Consider the following 18,951-nt stretch of genomic DNA (forward strand, 5'->3'; position numbering starts at 1 on the left):
TATTTTGGAGAAACCCATGGTAAAGTTGTGGTTTAGCTTAGTTCATTTAATCGTACACATATTAATATCGTTAAGTACATTTTTAGTTGTAGTTTTCTGCAAAGGTAAATGCAAGATTCTAGCTGTCAAAGAAATTATAGAATCGTATTTACAAAATAAATAACCATTTTCACTCATTTGACGGCCTCTCATCACATTGGAAGTGTGCAACTAGTCCACAATAGTTGTGTAAATATCTTCGGATGTTATTGTTTATAACTAATAAGTACAGCAGAGCTTACTCTGGAATAGCGTGGAATATCTCATTTATCCCTAATCAGACTCTGAACACCTCACAGAATGCCAAACTTTTCACTCGACATAAAATGGTCAAGTGAAGTTTTCGTCTTTACACATTAATATCCTTTTGCTCTGAATTATGCCCGCTTTTGCTATGATCGTTTGCGAGACTTGTGTGGGCTGGCCCGATCTTGGGGCAGCTCAAACTCATGCGGATCGTAGTCCTCGTAGGCGAGCTGCCGCTCTGGAGCCGACTCAGGTAACTTGTTGATTTTCTGCAGTCGCGAGTGGACAATCTGCAGGTGGCGACCAATGTAGTCCTCGGCTGGCGCCAGTCGTTGGGCATGTTGCAGACAGGCCGCTGCCTTGGCCAGCCGCTTCCTTTCCACAAACACCACGCACAGATTGTGCAGTCCTTGGGTGTTCTGGGGATCGTAGTGAAGGATGCTGCGATAGCATTTCTCGGCCGCATCCAAATCCTTCATGTGATTGATGTAGATGTCGCCCAGCAGGATGAGGCCTTTCACATGCGAGGCATGGTGGCGTATCAACTGGTTTAGGTAGGGCACCGCATCCAAAGGCCGCTTTGTGTCCGCCAGCAGTAGGGCCAGATTGAAGAGAGCGCTGCGAAAGTCCGACTTAAGGTGAATGGCTCGCTTGAAGAACTGCTCTGCCTCTTCGAAGCTCGACTCGTCCATGGCCAGCATGCCCAGATTGAAGTAGACCTTCTCGTTGTGATCATCCTTGGCCAGCACCTTGTACAGGCGCGAGCGGGACACCTTGCGCGCCTCCTCGCCACCCAGCTCCTGCAACAGAATGGCCGAGTTGAGCAGCGCCTGCTCGTGCTCCGGGTACAGCTCGATGGCCTTGTTGAAGTACACCTGAGCCTGCTGGCTCTTGCCCTGCTCCAGAAAGACCACGCCTAGGTTGTAGTAGATGTCCGCGTTCTCGCTGTCATACAGCAGAGCCTGCTCGTACACCTCCTGCGCCTGGGACGTGCGATTGAGCTTCATCAGAATGTCACCGCGGTTAATGTAAGCCTGCAAGGAAAGCAAATAAATATTACAATCCCTAGGGTCAGAGAAATCAAGTGCATCTCACCTGGACGTAGTCACTCCTCATGCTGATGGCCTGACGATAGAGATGATCGGCCTCCTCGAGTCGTGTCTGGTTCTTGGCTATGAGATTCGCCAGGTTGATGAAAACATTCAAGTGATTGGGCGCTATGCGTGCATGATAGCTGACTCCCGGCTTTGCCTGCGGAAACAGAGCTTTGGCCTTCACATACGCCTGCTCCGCCTCCGCATAGCGCTTGAGGTTGTTGAACGTCCGGCCGACATTGATGTGAGCGCCAATATCGTCCGTTTGAATGCGCACCGCCTGCTGAAAGTAGAGCAGCGCCTCCTCGTACACTCCCTCGTTCTCCAGGGCGTGTCCCACATTGTTGTAGAGCTTGGCATTGCGCTGATTCACATGCACACCGGACATGAACAGCGAGTACTCTGTCCGCCAGTCCCGATTGCGTTGATGGGTCTTCAGCGCGTGGGAGAGCAGCAAAACGGCGAGTGCCGCCTGGCCCAGGGTTCTCCATTTGAGGCTGCAACGTCGCTGCATCTGCTCGAAGCCGTAGGCCACCAGCAGGCAGTAGCCCATCGATGGCATATACAGAATGCGTTCGGCCACCACAAAACCCACAGGGAAGAACAGATTGGAAGCCGGCAGAAAGGGCAACACCATCCACCCGAGGCACATCAGCAGCGTCCGCGATTGGGCCAGATTGCGTGTAAAGCAGGCCTTGGCCACCAGCAGTCCCAGGGCCAGGAAGGTGCACACAGTGGTCACATTACGAGCATCCGAGAATCCCTCCAGCAGCGGAACAGTGCCTGGAAGAGAAGCGTTTGTGAGGGACACACTTTTGAATGAATTATTTGCACTCACCCATGGTCCAGTCGCAGCAGAGCAGGGAGGGGCACAGGAGAAGCCAGCAATTTAGGTAGATGAGGTAGCCGTAGGTGAGCTGCCGTTCGGGTGTATCTGCCGCTGAAGCTGGATTATCGAAGCGCGTGAAAATGGGCAACTCTGAGCCCATCACATAGACACGCCCCGCCAGAAGAGCCAGGGTGATGCCAGCCAGGAAGGTTAAGCGTTTCCACAGTGCCGACGAGGACCAGCGACGAGAGCCCGACTTGGGGGACTGCTGCTCGGGCTGCTCCTCAAAGAAACGCAGCACAAAGTGGCACAAGTCCAGCGGGCGCAGTTGATGCACGACAAACAGCTCGTAGACAACGCATATGCCGGCAATGGTGATGCCCTGCTCCTTGCACAGCATGGAGGCCGAGAGGCAACTGCCAAAGCAGAGGAACAGCCCCAGCCAATTGGTGCGCCGAGTGCATCCGGAATCGCCGACGGACTTTGCGTAGCTGAGAAAGGCGGCCAGGAAGCAGATGGAAGAGAGCAATTCGGCTCGACCGACGACACCAGTAACGGCCTCCGTGTGCACCGGGTGAATGGCAAAGAGCAGCGAGGCCACAAAGGCGCATGTGTTGAGCGAGGCCGAAGTTGCATTACTGCCCACGGCCGCACACTGCCGGAGCAGCAGCCGGCACACCCGACGCCAGAGCAGGCAGACCATCAAGTGCAGCAGCAGGTTGACGAGGTGATAGCCAAACGGCTCCAGTGCATGCAGCAAGTAGTTGAAGCGGAATGTCAGCACTGTGAGCGGTCGGTAGGACTTGTGGGACTGCTCTTTGCGCATCGGCGTGCCCCAAAAATCGTTGAGAAACACATTACGCAGTGGAGTGTGGGGCCGCAGGTCCTTGTTATCCCTTATGGCACTGATGTCGTCGAACACGAGTCCGCACTGGGTGCTGTTGTAATAGCAGGCGATGCACGCAACGCAGATGCACACAAACTCGAGCAGGTTACGCTGCGAGGAGCTGCCTCTGACCACCACCTCTCTCTCCCGGTTACGGTTGCATGGCATGGCAAAGGCTGCTGCTGCTGCCTGAACTTGTGGCAGCGGAGGGCTGGCGCTGACGCTGACGCCAGCGCTGGAGTTGGGGTTCGTTGACATGCTGACTTCGCGTTACTTCGTGAAACGTTTCATGTATCCATAATTGCTAATTCATTCGATGGAATTTTGCATTTCAGGCTCTTTGCTGATTCTACTATGGACGGGTTTTGGGGTCTATCTACATGATCTGAAAGTAAATGGTAGAGAAATGGATTAAATTAGTTGGAAAATGTGCCACTTATTGTAATGATATGTTACAGGAATGCTCAATGGATAGTCATGCTAAAAAATGATTTACCCTGGGATAAAAGTCTATCCTATCCTCCCTGATTCCAGTAGATATATATTTATGTTTATATTCTAGTTACTTTTTGCAGTAACCTTCACGCATACACATACTCCCCACGCATACAGCCAAGCATCATAGATACATACCCGTCTACCCGTACTGTTCTTACTTTCACACAAATCTCATTTTTTTATGGTCCCCTTGAATCTACATACCTTTTGGCTTCTATTCAAGGTCCGTTTTTAATGGCAGACTTTCTTTTCTTCCGTTCTTTTATGGCCGCTTGCGGGTTTTTGCAAGGAAGCTAAAACTGATTGCGGAAAAATCAATTAACGCGCAACAAAGTAACTTTGTCCCGGTTACTGTCCTCGATACCAACTGCACACCCAAAAGGCCCGAAGTTAACAAAGTTGTAAATGGAGGCAGCGACTCGGCGCGGCCGCTGGAAGACCCGGAGACCAGGGCAGGCCGGCATACGGCCGGAGAGAGAGAGCGCGATGAAAAATTGCAGGCAGCCAACGAGAGTCGCAGAGAGTTTTGTTTGTGCTTTGAATATTATGGAAGGCGAAGGAGGAGGGCATTACTAGGCGGGGCACATCGGCATGCGGATGCGGATGTGGATGTAGCTGGGGATGAGTGGATGCAACATGGAGAGGCAGGCAACAATGTTGCTCTCAATGTCATCGATTTTCGAGGCGGACAGTCAAAACAAACCACCACCGAAGTAAGCGCTCGTAAAGAGAATGCTTTGGAGTCGCAGCTGAGCGCAAGTTTGTTGCACGACCGACTTTTCCCGAAGGACGACCACGGGCTGGTGTTGCACGTGGTGCTCAGGTTTCCCGCCAATTGCGGCGCATGAGCTCTGACACCCTTGCACTTTCACTTCGGGGCTCCTTTGTCGCTCTCACGTTCTCACCATCACGGAGCTCTCTCCGAGAGCACTCTTTTGATATTAATGGATGTTTGTGTTTTTGTAAAATTACTTTGACCGAGATACGCCGGGGAGCTGCAGCTCGAGAGGCTGTCACACGCACGCCGTCCTCTCCCATGCGCTTTGGCATGGACCTGGAAATCGCGTCGCCATTACAACACCGGAGTCCCACGGCGGCCACACACACCCACACAAGCAAACAAATGCGAATCCAGCTAACCTTGTTGCAATTTTACAATGATTACAATGTTGCTGGGGAAATTACGAGGTTGGCTTTAGTTTCAACGTTAGGGGAGTCTGCTTACCGTTGTCTATTAGTCAGTTACTTGTTGAGGCAGATTCATTTTAACAAAAACAAGCTACATTTTAACACAAATCCAACTCGGGGCCCTTGTTTTGTTGTTGTGGTATCGATAGCAGTGTGACCAAGCATTTATTAAACAAATATACCGATGCATATTTTAGGATTTTGAAAATAAAATCAAATTCTACTAACTAACTAAGGACCTCAGAGCTACAAATTTATTTTCATCCGACTGATTAGTATTCAATTTTGTACAAATAAGATGTCCTCTTCTTTACATGGCAACTACACGGCAAGTACACATGTGCTGTCGATAGTGAAACAACCCTAACAATGCGATTATATCGAGGGGCCCACAATTGTTTTCCATCTCTGGCCGCGTTTTTAGTAAAAGTTGGAAAAATTTTGTTTTTTCTGAAAAAAAGAATAAAAACAACACAAACAGACCTGTAATACCATTATGGCATCCGAGGACTTCTATTTGCGCTATTATGTTGGGCACAAGGGCAAGTTTGGACACGAGTTTCTCGAGTTTGAGTTCCGGCCTGACGGCAAGCTGCGGTACGCCAACAATTCCAACTACAAGAACGACACCATGATCCGCAAAGAGGCGTTCGTGCACCAGTCGGTCATGGAAGAGCTGAAACGCATCATAATTGACTCGGAAATAATGCAGGAGGACGATTTGCCCTGGCCGCCACCAGATCGCGTGGGTCGCCAGGTAAGTGCCACAATGCGGTATGACTGCAACGCGTAGAGTATTGATACAAGCGTTTTTTCAGGAACTGGAGATTGTGATTGGCGACGAGCACATCTCGTTTACTACCTCAAAAACTGGCTCCTTGGTGGACGTGAATCGCTCAAAGGATCCCGAGGGCTTGCGCTGCTTCTATTATCTGGTGCAGGATCTCAAGTGCCTGGTCTTCTCGCTCATCGGTCTACACTTTAAGATCAAGCCCATATAGGCTGTCCATACACATATTCGATTTTACGCATAAGTCTATTTAAACAGACGCATTATTTTTTGTAACGAAGCCTCTACAATACTAGTACTTGTATTAGCCCCAATGCTCCTCTACTTGTAGTACAAGATTTGTGTACCGTATGGAGATCGCTCTGAGAAACTGAAATAGGAGAAGTCTGTGTAATGAATAATAAATGACCATGAAACAAATGTAAGTTTGTCCCAAGGAAATAGCTTATTTAGGGGACTAGGAAATGACATCTCGATATCAGTGTTTTGGTTTCGTTTTCTGCCCACTCGAAAAGTTCCGCGCAAAGTTTGTATATATGTATGTGCACACATACATATGTGTGTGTAATTATGTATGCATTTGTGTCTTGCTTCTCTTCCCTTTCTTCAAGTTTTGTGTCGCAGGGCGCACAACTCTTTTTGGCAGTTCTCTTAACTCACGCCATAGGTGCAATAGGAGCTCTCCATCAGCAATTCCTTTATGATGCTCATTCTATTGCTCTCCATCCCTTTCATAGGCACCAACCAATAACGGATTGCTCTACTGCGTAGTTTCTGTATTTTCTATTATCCTCTGTCTTGCTTCTATCATTCTGCTGAAATTACAGTTATTTATTTTTACAAGCGGAGACTTGCACACATACATGCATACATACGTATTTGAATGTACATACATATGCATGTATCCATAGGAAAAGTCAAGAGCAATCCAAGCCTTCTGCTGATCGATGCACTCAAGTTTATTAGAGAATCCAAAGCTCTAAACCAGGGCTCGGAGATCGCTCTGACAAACTGAAATAGGAGAAGTCTGTGGTATGAATAATAAATGACCAAGAAACAAATGTAAGTTTGTCCCAAGAAAATAGCTTATTTAGGGGACTAGGCAATGACATCACGATATCAGTGTTTTGGTTACGTTTTCTGCCTACTCGAAAAGTTCCGCGCAAAGTTTGTATATATGCATGTATGCACATACATATGTATTTACAGACATATGTGTAATTATGTATGTTTATGTATTACTCTTCCTTTTCTTCAAGTTTTGTGTCGCAGGGAGCACAACTCTTTTTGGCAGTTCTCTTAACTCACACCATAGAAGCAATAGATGCTCTCCATCAGCAATTCCTTTTTGATGCTCTTTATATTGCTCCTCATCCCTTTCACAGGCACCAACCAATAACGGATTGCTCTACGACTTTTTTCGACGTTTTTTTCTGTGTTTTCTATTTACCCTCTGTCTTGCTTCTATCATTCTGCTGAAATTACAGTTACTTATTTTTACAAGCGGAGACTTGCGCACAGAAATACATACATACATATGTACATATATGAATGTACATATGCATGTGTCCATAGGAAGAGTAGAGTCAGGAGCAATCCAAGCCGTCTGCTGATCGATGCACTTACATACATACATACATATGTACATACATAAGTACATATATCAGAGAATCCAAAACTCTAAACAATAAAGAGTACACCACAGCCTATGCACAAGCTGCGTCTCTGTACAGTGTACACTCATACAAATGAATGTACGCATGTACATATGTATACGTATGTATGTAACATAAAACTGCGCACTGGACACTTTTGTGTGATCGACGATCGACTGAAGTGGGACCGAAATTCAGTTTTTAAAGGGAGCTGAAAGTGAACAGACGCAGATAAAAAGCTCTGGTTAGTTAACTGATTACGGAGTTGTGGTAAAATTACTATCCTTTCTCCACTCGGCAGAATTCAAGATGAGTGGCAGAGATCCATGGAACAGCAAATATCAATACCAGTGCCAATACAAGACGTATGGCAATAATGGTGGCCAAGGCCAAGCCGGAGCCAAAGGCGGCAGCAACCCTGCCATAGCCCCGCCTCCAAATAGGGGCAACAACTCGAACTCTCGCGGAGCACTCTGCACTGAGACGAAGTATCAGGTGACGGTCACCCATCGTGAATTCCACGCGGCTCCCGCAGGCGTCAGGAATCAAGGAGCAGTCGAGTATGGCGGACAAGGCGGCAGCAATTATAAAGCCGTTCAGCAAAATGGAGCCGCCACATCGAATTCGCGTGGGGCTCGCAGAGCAGAGCTTGCATATGAACGTCGGGCCCAGGCCACAGTCGATGCCATTGATCGCGAATTGGGAAAGGATCCCGCATACCACAAGTGGATAGCCCAGGAGCGTGGAGAAGACTTTTATTATTAAATATTGCTTCAAATGCAATATAACCTGTGGATGGACTGGAGAAGCCATCAGTTGTTGTTTTATTAAAATTACCCGCTGCAGCCGGTTTTATTCCAGAGTGCATTGTATCGCATTTCAATTAAGTTTTCAATTTTTCTTTTTCCAGAATAAAGTGCTGCTTCATTGCACTGAAAAAATAATCAAAATTCGTAATGAATATTATGTATGTATATTCTTATATGACATACAGAAAAACAAAGTTTTTATATGTGTGTAAGTCTTAACTGGATTTATAAAATACTTGTGAATAAAATATTAAAGTCCTTTACATTTGTACATTTACAATCTAGTTCGAATTTACATAAAACAGCAAGTAAAATGCAGTAAATATCTCACAATCTGATATGCCTATACGCCTAATGTCTGGATAATGTCTCTTAGCCTAGGCCACTTAATGGGATTTCGAATAAAAACTGGTATAAAAGATGCATTCACGAAACGTCTCGAGATTCGTAAAGTGTTTAGATTTACAGAGGCTTACGAAATTCAGTCTTTGGGGTTACCTAATGAAGTACTTATTACAAACAATTCTCACTACGATCGAGCACGAGCACGGACGCCTACTAGCTCTAGAGAAAGCTCTTGTAGAGCCGGATTCGTAGATCTCAGAGTCATAACTGTGGCTGCTGTTGATGAAGGGCCAGAGTGGCCGAAATATTGTTGCTGGGTCGCTCCACATAGCCACCGTGTCCTGGCATGGGCATTGACATGGGCATCTCCAGTTGCTGGTGGTGATGGAGCTGATGCTGCTGCTGCTGTTGCTGTTGGAGTTGCTGCTGGATATGTTGCTGTTGGATATGTTGCTGTTGGATATGTTGCTGTTGGATGCTTTGCTGATTTTGCTGCGGTAGCTGCGGCTGTTGTTGCTGGTGTGATGGCGCTTTAAGCTGACTGGGAGATACCTGGAGTGGTGTGTTGCTGCCCAGACCAGCACTGCTGCCTCCAGGACTGGGTCCACCCTCCTTTAGGGGACAGCCGATGGTGAGACGCACATGCAGACCCGACTCCTTGATGAGATTCACAACATCGCCGTGCGACATGCCAGCTATTTCGATCCGATTTACGGCTATAATGCGATCGCCCACCTTCAGCTCCCCACAACGATCCGCTGGACTGCCGGAAATAAGTTTTCCTATGGATCCAAGTTAAATATAAGAAGACTGTGATTCAGTTACTTGACTATGTAACCTACCTATGGTCGAGCCGTAGTAGTGATTCGATGAGGATATTATGACAAAGCCAAAGCCCTCGTTCTCATGTCGGCTGACAATGACATCGTAGGGATACCGTCGCATCTGCGTTACGTGTGGAGAAGCCTGCTGCAGAAGTGGACCTCGGCGACGTCGCAGGATCATGGTAACTTGGCCCCGCAGACCAGATTCACCCACCAAAGAGACGACTTTGTGATGCGAAGAGTTTAGCTGTGGGAAATGCATAGATTAGCACAGAGCACTCTTTTCAGAGTAAAATTTTCATTCACTTACCACATTGATACCATCGATGCTGAGTATCTCATCGCCGGTGGCTATGCGCTGATCCTGGTCCGCGGCCCCACCTGGAACAATGTGCCCGACGGTCACCTGGGAGCCCTCCTCGGTGCCACCGACAATGCGGAAGCCAAAGCCCAGAGCCTGACGCTCCAATGTCACCTCGGTCAGCTCGCACTGGTCTGCATCCTCGGAGGCATCGAGCAAGGCTCCGTTGCGCCAGCTGGGCGAGTGCTGCATCTGTTGCTGGGGAGGATCGAGGTTGGCAAAGCCCACACGCCTGCGATCGCTAAGCAGCTCGTTAACACGCCGCTGTATTCGCTCGTTCTGAATGTGGGCCGCCTGCAGGGGCGAGTACTGGCCGCTTCCTCCGGGCATCATGGACTGCTGCTGCGGCACAAAGTATCCCGGACGATAACGCTGGGCCTGGCAGTCATAGCAGTAGCAGGATTCGTGGTGGGTCAGTGGCAGCGGCAACGGCTGCATGCTGGGCGGCAGGCCATAGATGCCACCTCCGTTATCCGCCTGAAGGGAGGCCTCGGCCAGGCGTTCGCTCAGTCGACTGACCATCTTGGGATATGGATCCATGAAGGGTATGTCGTCCAGCTCCTGGAGACTGCTGTTCGACTTGCCCTGAGCGTGCTGCTGAAGAGCCTTTCTCGCCTCCGTCTCGTCTGCTGGAACGTCGTTGCCGTCCACCTCATTGCTGGGCGTCTGTACCCTGGCACGTCGTGTGTCCACCAGAGGCGTTTTTGGGCGAATGGGGAGCACCTCCTTGACTTGGGTGCTGTACAGGTCCGCCGTGGGTGTCTTGCTGCGGAAGAGACCGCTGCCCACAAAGTTCTTGCGCAGCTTGGCCACGTTCCCTACCTGATTGAGTTGACTGAGCTGACTAAGCGGGTTGGCAGGTGGGTCGGGAGGCGTGCGTTGGATCTTCACGGCTGTGGGCGTCGTCTGGCTGCACTCCTTTAGCAGCTCGACCACATAGAAGTGAGGCTTGTTCCGAACGTTGATTCCATTGATCTCGAGCAGGACATCCCCCTCCATTAGCTGCGTGCAGCAGCTACGATCGAGAATCTTCTTGACGATCTGGCCGCAGGCAGAGTCGGCAATGGTGAAGCCGAATCCCATGGCTCCCTTCATTATCGAGAAGGTGTAGAGTTCGGGCTTTTTCATCAGAATGAAGCCACTGCCACTCGTCTTGCCAGCCCCTTCGCCTGACAGGTCCAAGAAGTTGTAATTCCCATCCATGTTGAGGCGCCGCTGCTTGTCGGAGTCGCGTCCATCGACAGCCAGGGCCACAGCCATGGTGGTCACCACCTCCGTGTTTGGATCATTGGGATCGAAGGGCAGCGGATAGCCGCGACAAACCTCCAGGGCTGCCCTCTCCCCGGGCAGTATCGACTGGAATATGTTGACCATATCGTGATGCGTGTAGCCCAGAACGCAGGTGTCGTTCACATACACCAGCACGTCGCCGGTCTGCAGCTGGCCATCCAACCAGGCGGGGCCATTGGGTACCACTGTTTTAATTTGCAAAAACTCCTCCACATCGCCGCCAGCGCTGCCGTCGCTCCCAACGATGGTGAATCCCAGGCCACGGGTGGACTTGAGCAGCGTGGTGTTGATGCGCTGACCCTGTAGCTCTGCGGGATTGCGGGTGAACTTATAGAGCAGCTTCAGTGGCGCTTCATCCTCAACTTCCGCTGGAAGATGAGTTCCATCCACCACCGTTGGTGTCTTAGAACGCTGCTCTTGCTCCAGCTGCTGCTGATGGTTCTGTTGTTGTTGTTGCTGCTGTTGCTGGAGTTGAAGCTGCTGCTGTTGTTGTTGCTGCTGCTGCTGCTGCTGTTGTTGCTGTTGCTGCTGCTGACGCTGCTCGGCAGCTCTCCTCTTGGCCTCCAGCACGGGGTTCTCATACTGCGTCCTGCGATTCACATGATCGATAAAGTACATGCCATACATGGAGTCTTCGATCTTCTCCCAGCCATAGGGCAACTCGTCCTCGCAGCAGTCCTCCAGCGATTTCTTCTGATACTTGGACAGACGAGGGTCCAGCCAATGGGAGGTTCCAGTGTTGTGGCTGCAATGAGAAAAATATAATCGTTCAAGTTTAAGGCCACAATATATGTAGATTTAAGAGCATTCAACTTACTCGATGAAGTACAATTCACCGCGTTCGGTGTAGGCGGTCTCCCATTTAGGAGGCAGTGGTCCCAGGCCATCGCCCGGATCCTCATGGTTGCCATCTCCGCCGCCGCACTCGCTGCCCAGACTGCCATCACCAGCCTCACAGTTGTAGTAAGTGTTCTGCAGAAGATTCTCTGCAAGGAAGAATGGGAAAAGTTTAGTTAGACCTCGACCTCAAATCGTTCATTGAACCCAAATGCAGGATGTTGCAATTGGTAAATCAAAGTCACAAAGCAGAGCTGATTGCTCATCCACCCGAAAATAGTTTGGTATGGCATCGTCCCCCACACCACACTGCCACATCCATCCATTCGACTACCGTCGGTGGATTGAAGCGTTAAGAGTTTTCGATTGGGGCAAGCCGGAATTATAATTATTATTAGCATCTTTGTGTGGTGCTGTGCTGCCAGTGGACAGTCAGGCCAGGGGACGACAGTTGCCTGGCAGGCTCTAGTTAGGCTAATGACCTACTTTCCACATCCAGAGAGAGAGAGAGATGAGTATGGGATGAGTTGTGGGTAGTCGTAGCTCCCATCGCAATGATTCGCCACTCTGGTTGGATGCGGCGATGAGTAATGGAGAAATTTTTAATTATGGCCAAGCCTGACCTGGCCCCTTTAAGCGGAAAGATGGAATGGCCCATGAAATGTGCCAAATGTTACACCGTTTGTGCGATCTCTCAAGTAAGATAAACTCAAAACTGAGTCAACACTTCAGTTAAATTCTCTTAGGATCTAAGGAAATCTTACTTCAAAGCACACCTGGATACAGCATCGAATCAGGCCTGACATGATAATTATGCTAAAACATACATCGATGTCACCAGACTCTAGACCACTCATCGTTAACCCCTTTTTAAGGTAGATACATGTCACCCCACATGTACTACTAAACATAGATACATAGAACCCATGGAATAGGGCTAATCGAATGAGGGGGCCCCAGAGACCGAAGACCCACCTGGCCATCATATTCAACAACATACATACGTACGAATATTGCGAATCATTTGAATAGAAAGATGAATATTTATGCCAGACACTTGCAAGTGGAACACGCCGCCGCGCCATGTAGAATCGGGAGGGGAACGAAGGGTGACAGAAGCAAGCGACACACTGCTAAACGGTAAAAGCGCCATCTTCTCCCATGGTAGATTTAGCTTTTTCTTTCTCTTGCTCTCATCAATGGTAGAGAGAGAGAGTGCACGCTTAAATAACTGCAGTCTGGTCTGCTGTATGCACAACATATGTATGTGTGTGCGTGCATGTGTGCAAGCTTGGGAGTCTGCATAAACCAAAACGTGTGAATGCATGTACAAGGTGCTGTTTCTAGAAACCAACATGTTGGTGCTATCTGGAAATGCGTTACTTTATTTTCTTTCACCTTGCGAGCACGGAAGTTGCCGGCGGCACAGTTTGACTCCCTCCCAATTCCTTCGCCCAACTCCGCTTTTGATTCTCGTTTGCTTTTGCGCTGCTTTCGTTCTCAACTCCAATGCTTGCACTGCATTGTGTAAATATTTGTACAAGCAGAAGATGATAAAGGGAGAGGGCAGAGGGAGCGTATTTGATCGCCAGATGTAGCATAGAATACTATTCACAGCTGTACGCGTGTGTCTGTTGGTTCGACTAGGGATGCACAAGCTAATGAAATGCACTTCACCTCACGTTTACCTAACCACACCCACTCACGGCTATTGCTTTCCATCCGTCCACCTACTTTTGCTCTTATCTTTCCTGCTTAAAAGTAAATATGAAAACAGTTCAGGTATGCATATCTCGACACACTTTCGATGTTACGCTATTAGTCTGCTGTTATCTATGCTGAAAATATATCCCAAAGTGTATGTATTTGCATACGTTCATGTGTAGATAAGCAGTGCAAATGATTGTTTTTCGAATGAATCAGCATATTAGCAGAGGAATAGGGTCTGTAGTGTAGACTCAAAGTTTATGTTTCAACTTCCCTGATCCATACGTGAATCTTTTCTTAAAGGTATTCCCTTAGAGATGTTCGATGATGATAGACAGAGAAGAACAAATCGTATGCCTTGCAAGCCAGCTCATAAAAGTGACTCATCCTCTGAGAATGTTGGCCTGAACGGATCCAAGAAAGAAAGAGGTAACGAAAAAAACGCAACGAGCCTCAAGTCGGAGGCTTTTTCTGCCGAACCAAGAATATCCATTACTCATAATTACAGGTATTGCCATAAAGATGATGATAATGATTGACACACGGATCGGTACCACAGATTGTGGCTAATTGCATTTCAAATTTAGAGAGAGAAATTCGAAGAACTTTTCAGCTCTGTGCTGAGATCAATCTGATAGATAATTGGGGAATGCATTATTGCTTCGTTAAACGTCTAAAAATAATGATACGAGTGCAAGCTACAGGAACAACAGAATTCTAAACAAAGAGGGCAGAGCAGAGCGGAACAGAACATAACAGAACAGAACAGAACAAAGAACAGGGGCAGACTTTCGGCGAACATGTGGTGCGGCCTGTGGCCTGTGCCACCATTGAAGCAGATCCACATACAGACACCGACAATCCCCCAGAATCTGCAACAGAGTACACAAATTACGTAAAAGCTGAACCAGCAGTACGCACGGTCATTGACTTTGAGCCCCAGTGACAGAAAACAAAAGTCAAACCAAAAGCTACGCATGCGTCGTAACGCGGAGTGAAGGGGAGGAAATGGGGGTCACAGAGCGGGCAAAGCGAACAAGGCAAGGGGGCGTGACTCGGCCAGGCCGTTACGGAGTTGTGGCCTCAGCTATTTAATTCGCATTTTGAACTTAAATGCTGTTAAAAGAAACAAAAAAAAAACCATTATCTAATTGCCAATGTTACCCACTTTGGCATCATCCACTCTTTGAAGGTTCCTCCGATCTCTAAACGATCACAGACACCAGACACAGTCAGAGTGTCAAGATCGATATACTCCGCTGACTCCAAAGATCATGTTCGACACGTTCGGATATTGCCACTTGTAAGCTGTCACCGGGAGTCGTGTGTCTTTCAACACGATCATAGAAACAGCATGAAGAATTCAAAAGAAATCGTGGTGACACACAAGAGTCCAAGGATTGGGGTCAAAGTTTTCCTATAGCTGTGGCCACTCCCTTTAGTAGGAATCTGCCAGATCTTCTGTATCTTCTTGTAGGCACCAGAAAAAGACTTTTCGAATGTTTAGGCACTCCTAACAAAGTGAAAGAGCGGCCCATGTTGCGTACAACTTTAATTTGTGTAATTCCCGAGTAACGTTAAAGTAAACGTAAACATAAATTAGCCAGTAATGAGACGCTTGTTCTTCCACTCTAGCAGTACGTATGGATATCCCGTCTAGACCGCTAGAGTGCTTGAACTGAAGCTGTCGCTGTATCTCTGCATTTGTATCTGGAGCTTCTGGAGTTTCCCCCATGCCACAGACTGTCCACTTGAGCATACGACGGGACGGAGTTCCATTATGGGGCAGCAAGAACAAGAACTCGTAATTTACTCGGACTTGCACTCGTATGCAGTACTCGGGAGTTACTCCGCCCGCTACTTGCAACTTGCAACTTTACATTAGCAGTGTCTCTGCCTGTGTGTGTGTGCGCATCTCAATTGATGTCATCGAGTCAAGCAACGTGTGTGCCCCACTTGGGGACCAGCATGAACCCAACTTTGTCTTTGTTCTCGCAGGGAAAAAGGGCGGGGACTACGGGCATGGCTGTATGTCATTTGTGACAAGACTCCTTATACTTATACTTCTCCTTCTTGGACGCGGACGCAGACGCTGATGCGGACTCCCTCTTTGGTGCTTCACCTAATGATTGCATCTAATTGGCTTTGCTGCTTCGTTAACTTGGCTTACATGGCACGCCATAAACTAGTGGATCTGCCTGGCACCCCAGCTGTCGTAATCAAGAAATTAATAATCGCATCATATGATGCAGGGACAGGGACAGAGCCCCGCAGAAGGTTCTGCACGCTGCCGCCTGCTAATTGCCTCTGACGTGAGGCGTAAATGATAAGCAAAAAAAAACAGGCAGCATTGTGCGCTGAGAGTCCCGCTTCCTCTACACGTGGGTGAGCTTGAGTCCACGAGGGGTTCATTGCCACCACTTGGAGACGTCTCAGACTTGAGCACTTCTTCCGCTGCCTGCCAGATTAACATCCTCATTCCAGGAGACCTATAAGTTTGTCTAATCAAAGCATCACCTTGCCACTAATTAAGTTGCAGCAGGAGATACTTTGGCCACAGGTGTTACCCAAGAGAACCCCCGAAAAGTGGTTGCCAAAACCCCACGCTCGCCTAACAATGGGATGACAGAATGGAAGGGAAATTAAGCCAAGCGGCAAAGTCTCTACAGATGAATCAGATAAAAACCTAAACCACGAACTTGCCCAACTTCCGAAAACGATTCCCCAATCCGCTCGCGGTTGGTGTTATACATAAATATATTTAAAACAGATCTACGGATGAATGTGTGGGTTTAGTTTGAATTCAAAATTAGATTGAACTCGTTCGGAGAACTCGCTTGTGTTACCAATTTTAGATATTTTTGGCCAAGTTTTGTGCTCTTATAAGGCTATTTTCTGAAATGCAGACCTTTGTCTGAAGATTCACAAAGCTATTAACCAGAAAACAACTTAATCACGCTAGCAATTCCCCTCATACTATTCTCTATAGCGCTGTGCTTAATCGTAGCCAAAAGATCTTCAATGTGGACAATTTGGTTAAACATTTTCAATCTAATAACCACATCCACGCCTACAAACTACAACCTACAACTTGTAGTTTTTATGTCGTTTAGTTTATCGCTCTAAATAGTAATTTTCCCACATCATCTATGTAAATTCTAGACCAGCAATTACAAACGCCCCCACGAGAGCACGGGCGAATAAAGTAAGTCAATCAGCGACAGAAACGGGGCTACCCCTCCGCACCTCGCATCTCTACTCGTATTTAAAAGCCACTTTGCAGTTGGTTTGACTTTAAAGTTTAAACTGAATCAGCTATTCGCTGCTTTTGCGTTCATTCATGATTTTGTGGTCTTACTATAAATTCACACTGAGACCCTCTGAGGCTGGCACAAAAATGAGATGCCAAAAGTGGATCGACTGGGTTCAGGGGCTTCCATGGCCGCTGTCTTGTGTTACTCGTGTGTGAGAAAGTGATGACAAGTGGCTTAGATGTAACGGGAGTAGAGTATGACACTTGCAGCCCAGCAGGTGGAAACGCAATGTTCTATTGAGGGTGTAATACTTAGTCCTCTAAGAAGTTGCTAAGAAAGAAGACCCACAAGAAGTGCTCTGGCTTACATCGCAACATTTGTTGTTGTCTTTAGCTCCAATCCAATCCAACCCTCCCATTCAGTTTTGTTCCACTTTTTCGGTAATTTCCATTCCGTCACAGAGGCAATCAATTTCACGGCATTGCAAGTGCATTTTCAACTTGAAATTGAAACTGAAAACGAGTGGAAATTGGAGTAGCAAGTGGGAGTGGGAGTGGGAATGGCACTGCCAGTGGGAGTGTGGGAGGGCCACATGTTTGTGTGCGGGCGGATATGAGTCACTTTTCTGTGGTGTCTCGAGAGCACTAATTAAAATTCATATTTTATGAGGCGAATCGTAAATGAAAATTCGATTTGGAACAAACTGAGACAGAGGAGAAGTAAGTAGCTTAGGGCACAGCAATCCCAATCCATCTGACTAAATATGTGCATGATTGATGCCTGTTATTGTCCCTTAAATTAGTTAGGCTTTTACCTTTGCTGCCTTTCAGTATGCTGCTGGGGTGTCCTGGCGGTCGTCCTATGGCTGGGCCACCGTTGATTCCATTATTGATTCCATTACCAGGCAGTCCGGCGATGTACTGATTGTGCACCGCCGACATCTGGCTGTTCAGCGAGGAGGTGCCACTCAGCGAGGCAACATCTTCGCGAGAGGCTGAGTTCCCAGCTGTGGTTGTTGCAGGGGCGGATTTCTTCACTGCCGGCGGCGGTGGTGGGGGCAGATGGTGATGGAGGTGGTGGTGGATGCCGGGTGGCGCCATCGCAGACTTATCCGCATTGCCGTTACCAGCCACATCTGAGCCACTTGCAGCGGCCTCACAATTATCATCGGCGCTGTCGCTGAATTTCTTGCCACTTCCGTTGGCCAGGCTAGAACTTAGATTCGAGTTTCCGTTAAATGCTGCAAAACTAGTTGAGACCGGAGCACCGGCAACGCCACTGCCACCGCCACTGGCACTGGCAGCAGGATGTGGATGTGGATGTGAGTGCGAGTGTTGGTGGGAAGCATTCAGAGGCGCCAACTGTTGCTGTTGCTGCTGCTGCGGCTGTTGCTGTTGATAGAAGTGATTGGTAAAGTGCTGCTGCTGCTGTTGTTTCTGTTGCTGCTGCTGCTGTTGTTGTTGTTGTTGGAGCATTAGGTAATCAGCGGCAGACGATGACGCTGCTGTTGTCTTGGCCATTGGAACGCCTCTGGCTGCCACGCCCGCTCCCCCGCCAGCTATTGTCGTGGTTGTGGCTGTTATTATTGGCATTTTAATCCGCTCTGCTCTGCTCCCCTCTGCTCTCCACCGTTGGGTTAAATCGTTTTTCTATAGTCTGTAGCTAACCACAAACGATTTGCTTTGCCATTGCATTCGATCGGCTGGCTAATTCACTTGGGATATTCACTACTCGTTTCGTGTGTTTGTTCTCTGTTTTCTGTTGTCTGAGTGTTTAGCTAAACTCTGACCGCTTCTTGGTGCTTTGGGGCTTTAATTCATTTGTCATTGAGCATACCCATTCGCTGGCATCGCATAGCAGTGGCAAGAAGCTGCAAAATGGAATAATTAAAACGAGAATTCATGAATTATCATCACGCAAAGTAATACAAAATACAAAACAATTAACATGCATATAAACAATGGCTAAGATAAAATATATTTGTGTGTGTTGCAGAAACAGACAACTAAACCCTCAAAGTTGATGCTCTATCAAAAGATATTTAAAAGCTTAAAATGTCTGCCAAAACAGTGTCCATCCAGGCAGCCGTCAAATCCTGTGAATTTCAAACATTTCCAACATCTAAAAGCCAGCCAGCAAAACTCAAAGCCAAAGCCAGACAGCTCCCGGCTAGACACGATCAGTGTGGCACAGACTGCAGCTCCCTAAGTGGAGGCCATCGACAGTCCGTTTACTCCCCTCCCCTGCTGCAGCATTGTTAACATTGTCAAAGAGTCAACTTCGGACTTTCCCATGCCAG

At 48.0% G+C, this 18,951-nt stretch overlaps 4 protein-coding genes across 8 annotated transcripts in view; 2 read left to right on the forward strand and 2 right to left on the reverse strand.

Annotated features, from left to right (window-relative positions):
- Positions 1-61: 61 nt before the first annotated feature.
- On the reverse strand, positions 62-4,922 carry LOC117891694 (protein O-mannosyl-transferase Tmtc3). Of its 2 annotated transcripts, none has more exons than XM_034797283.1 (4): positions 4,818-4,922; positions 2,218-3,479; positions 1,381-2,162; positions 62-1,319 (listed from the first exon to the last, which is right to left on the reverse strand). In XM_034797283.1, exons 2-4 carry the CDS (start codon positions 3,350-3,352, stop codon positions 432-434), a joined length of 2,805 nt encoding a protein of 934 aa, XP_034653174.1. In that variant the 5' UTR covers positions 3,353-3,479; positions 4,818-4,922; the 3' UTR covers positions 62-431. The 2 variants fall into 2 exon arrangements, with proteins under 2 accessions (XP_034653174.1, XP_034653175.1); XM_034797284.1 differs by lacking the exon at positions 4,818-4,922 and adding an exon at positions 4,565-4,695.
- Positions 4,923-5,164: 242 nt separating this feature from the next.
- Positions 5,165-5,990, forward strand: LOC117891718 (protein mago nashi). Its single transcript, XM_034797311.1, has 2 exons — positions 5,165-5,537; positions 5,599-5,990. Exons 1-2 carry the CDS (start codon positions 5,277-5,279, stop codon positions 5,779-5,781), a joined length of 444 nt encoding a protein of 147 aa, XP_034653202.1. The 5' UTR covers positions 5,165-5,276; the 3' UTR covers positions 5,782-5,990.
- Positions 5,991-7,310: 1,320 nt separating this feature from the next.
- LOC117891717 lies at positions 7,311-8,005 on the forward strand. The gene is made up of 2 exons (XM_034797310.1): positions 7,311-7,469; positions 7,527-8,005. Exon 2 carries the CDS (start codon positions 7,535-7,537, stop codon positions 7,988-7,990), a length of 456 nt encoding a protein of 151 aa, XP_034653201.1. The 5' UTR covers positions 7,311-7,469; positions 7,527-7,534; the 3' UTR covers positions 7,991-8,005.
- A 155-nt stretch (positions 8,006-8,160) lies between these two features.
- Positions 8,161-18,951, reverse strand: part of LOC117891692 (membrane-associated guanylate kinase, WW and PDZ domain-containing protein 1) — a 31,877-nt gene continuing 21,086 nt past the window's right edge. For 3 of the 4 annotated variants that reach the window (XM_034797276.1, XM_034797278.1, XM_034797277.1), the window contains exons 2-6: positions 17,467-18,522; positions 11,672-11,840; positions 9,514-11,599; positions 9,222-9,450; positions 8,161-9,161 (exon numbers count right to left, since the gene is read on the reverse strand). In XM_034797276.1, coding sequence (XP_034653167.1) covers positions 8,641-9,161; positions 9,222-9,450; positions 9,514-11,599; positions 11,672-11,840; positions 17,467-18,244 — 3,783 coding nt within the window. In that variant the 5' untranslated portion in view covers positions 18,245-18,522 and the 3' untranslated portion in view covers positions 8,161-8,640. The remainder of the gene's footprint in view (positions 9,162-9,221; positions 9,451-9,513; positions 11,600-11,671; positions 11,841-17,466; positions 18,523-18,951) is intronic. The other variant, XM_034797279.1, reaches the window with a different exon arrangement.

The sequence above is a fragment of the Drosophila subobscura genome, chromosome E, assembly GCF_008121235.1.
Source record: "Drosophila subobscura isolate 14011-0131.10 chromosome E, UCBerk_Dsub_1.0, whole genome shotgun sequence".
Lineage (NCBI taxonomy): Eukaryota > Metazoa > Arthropoda > Insecta > Diptera > Drosophilidae > Drosophila > Drosophila subobscura.

Excerpts from the sequence above, each read along its gene's own strand:
- LOC117891694 (XM_034797283.1), bottom strand. The coding sequence starts at position 3,352 with ATGTCAACGAACCCCAACTCCAGCGCTGGCGTCAGCGTCAGCGCCAGC. Across the intron at positions 2,163-2,217 it reads CTGCTGCGACTGGACCATGG|GCACTGTTCCGCTGCTGGAG; the intron begins GTGAGTGCAAAT and ends CTTCTCTTCCAG. Across the intron at positions 1,320-1,380 it reads TGAGGAGTGACTACGTCCAG|GCTTACATTAACCGCGGTGA; the intron begins GTGAGATGCACT and ends CTTTCCTTGCAG.
- LOC117891718 (XM_034797311.1), top strand. The coding sequence starts at position 5,277 with ATGGCATCCGAGGACTTCTATTTGCGCTATTATGTTGGGCACAAGGGC. Across the intron at positions 5,538-5,598 it reads CAGATCGCGTGGGTCGCCAG|GAACTGGAGATTGTGATTGG; the intron begins GTAAGTGCCACA and ends GCGTTTTTTCAG.
- LOC117891717 (XM_034797310.1), top strand. The coding sequence starts at position 7,535 with ATGAGTGGCAGAGATCCATGGAACAGCAAATATCAATACCAGTGCCAA.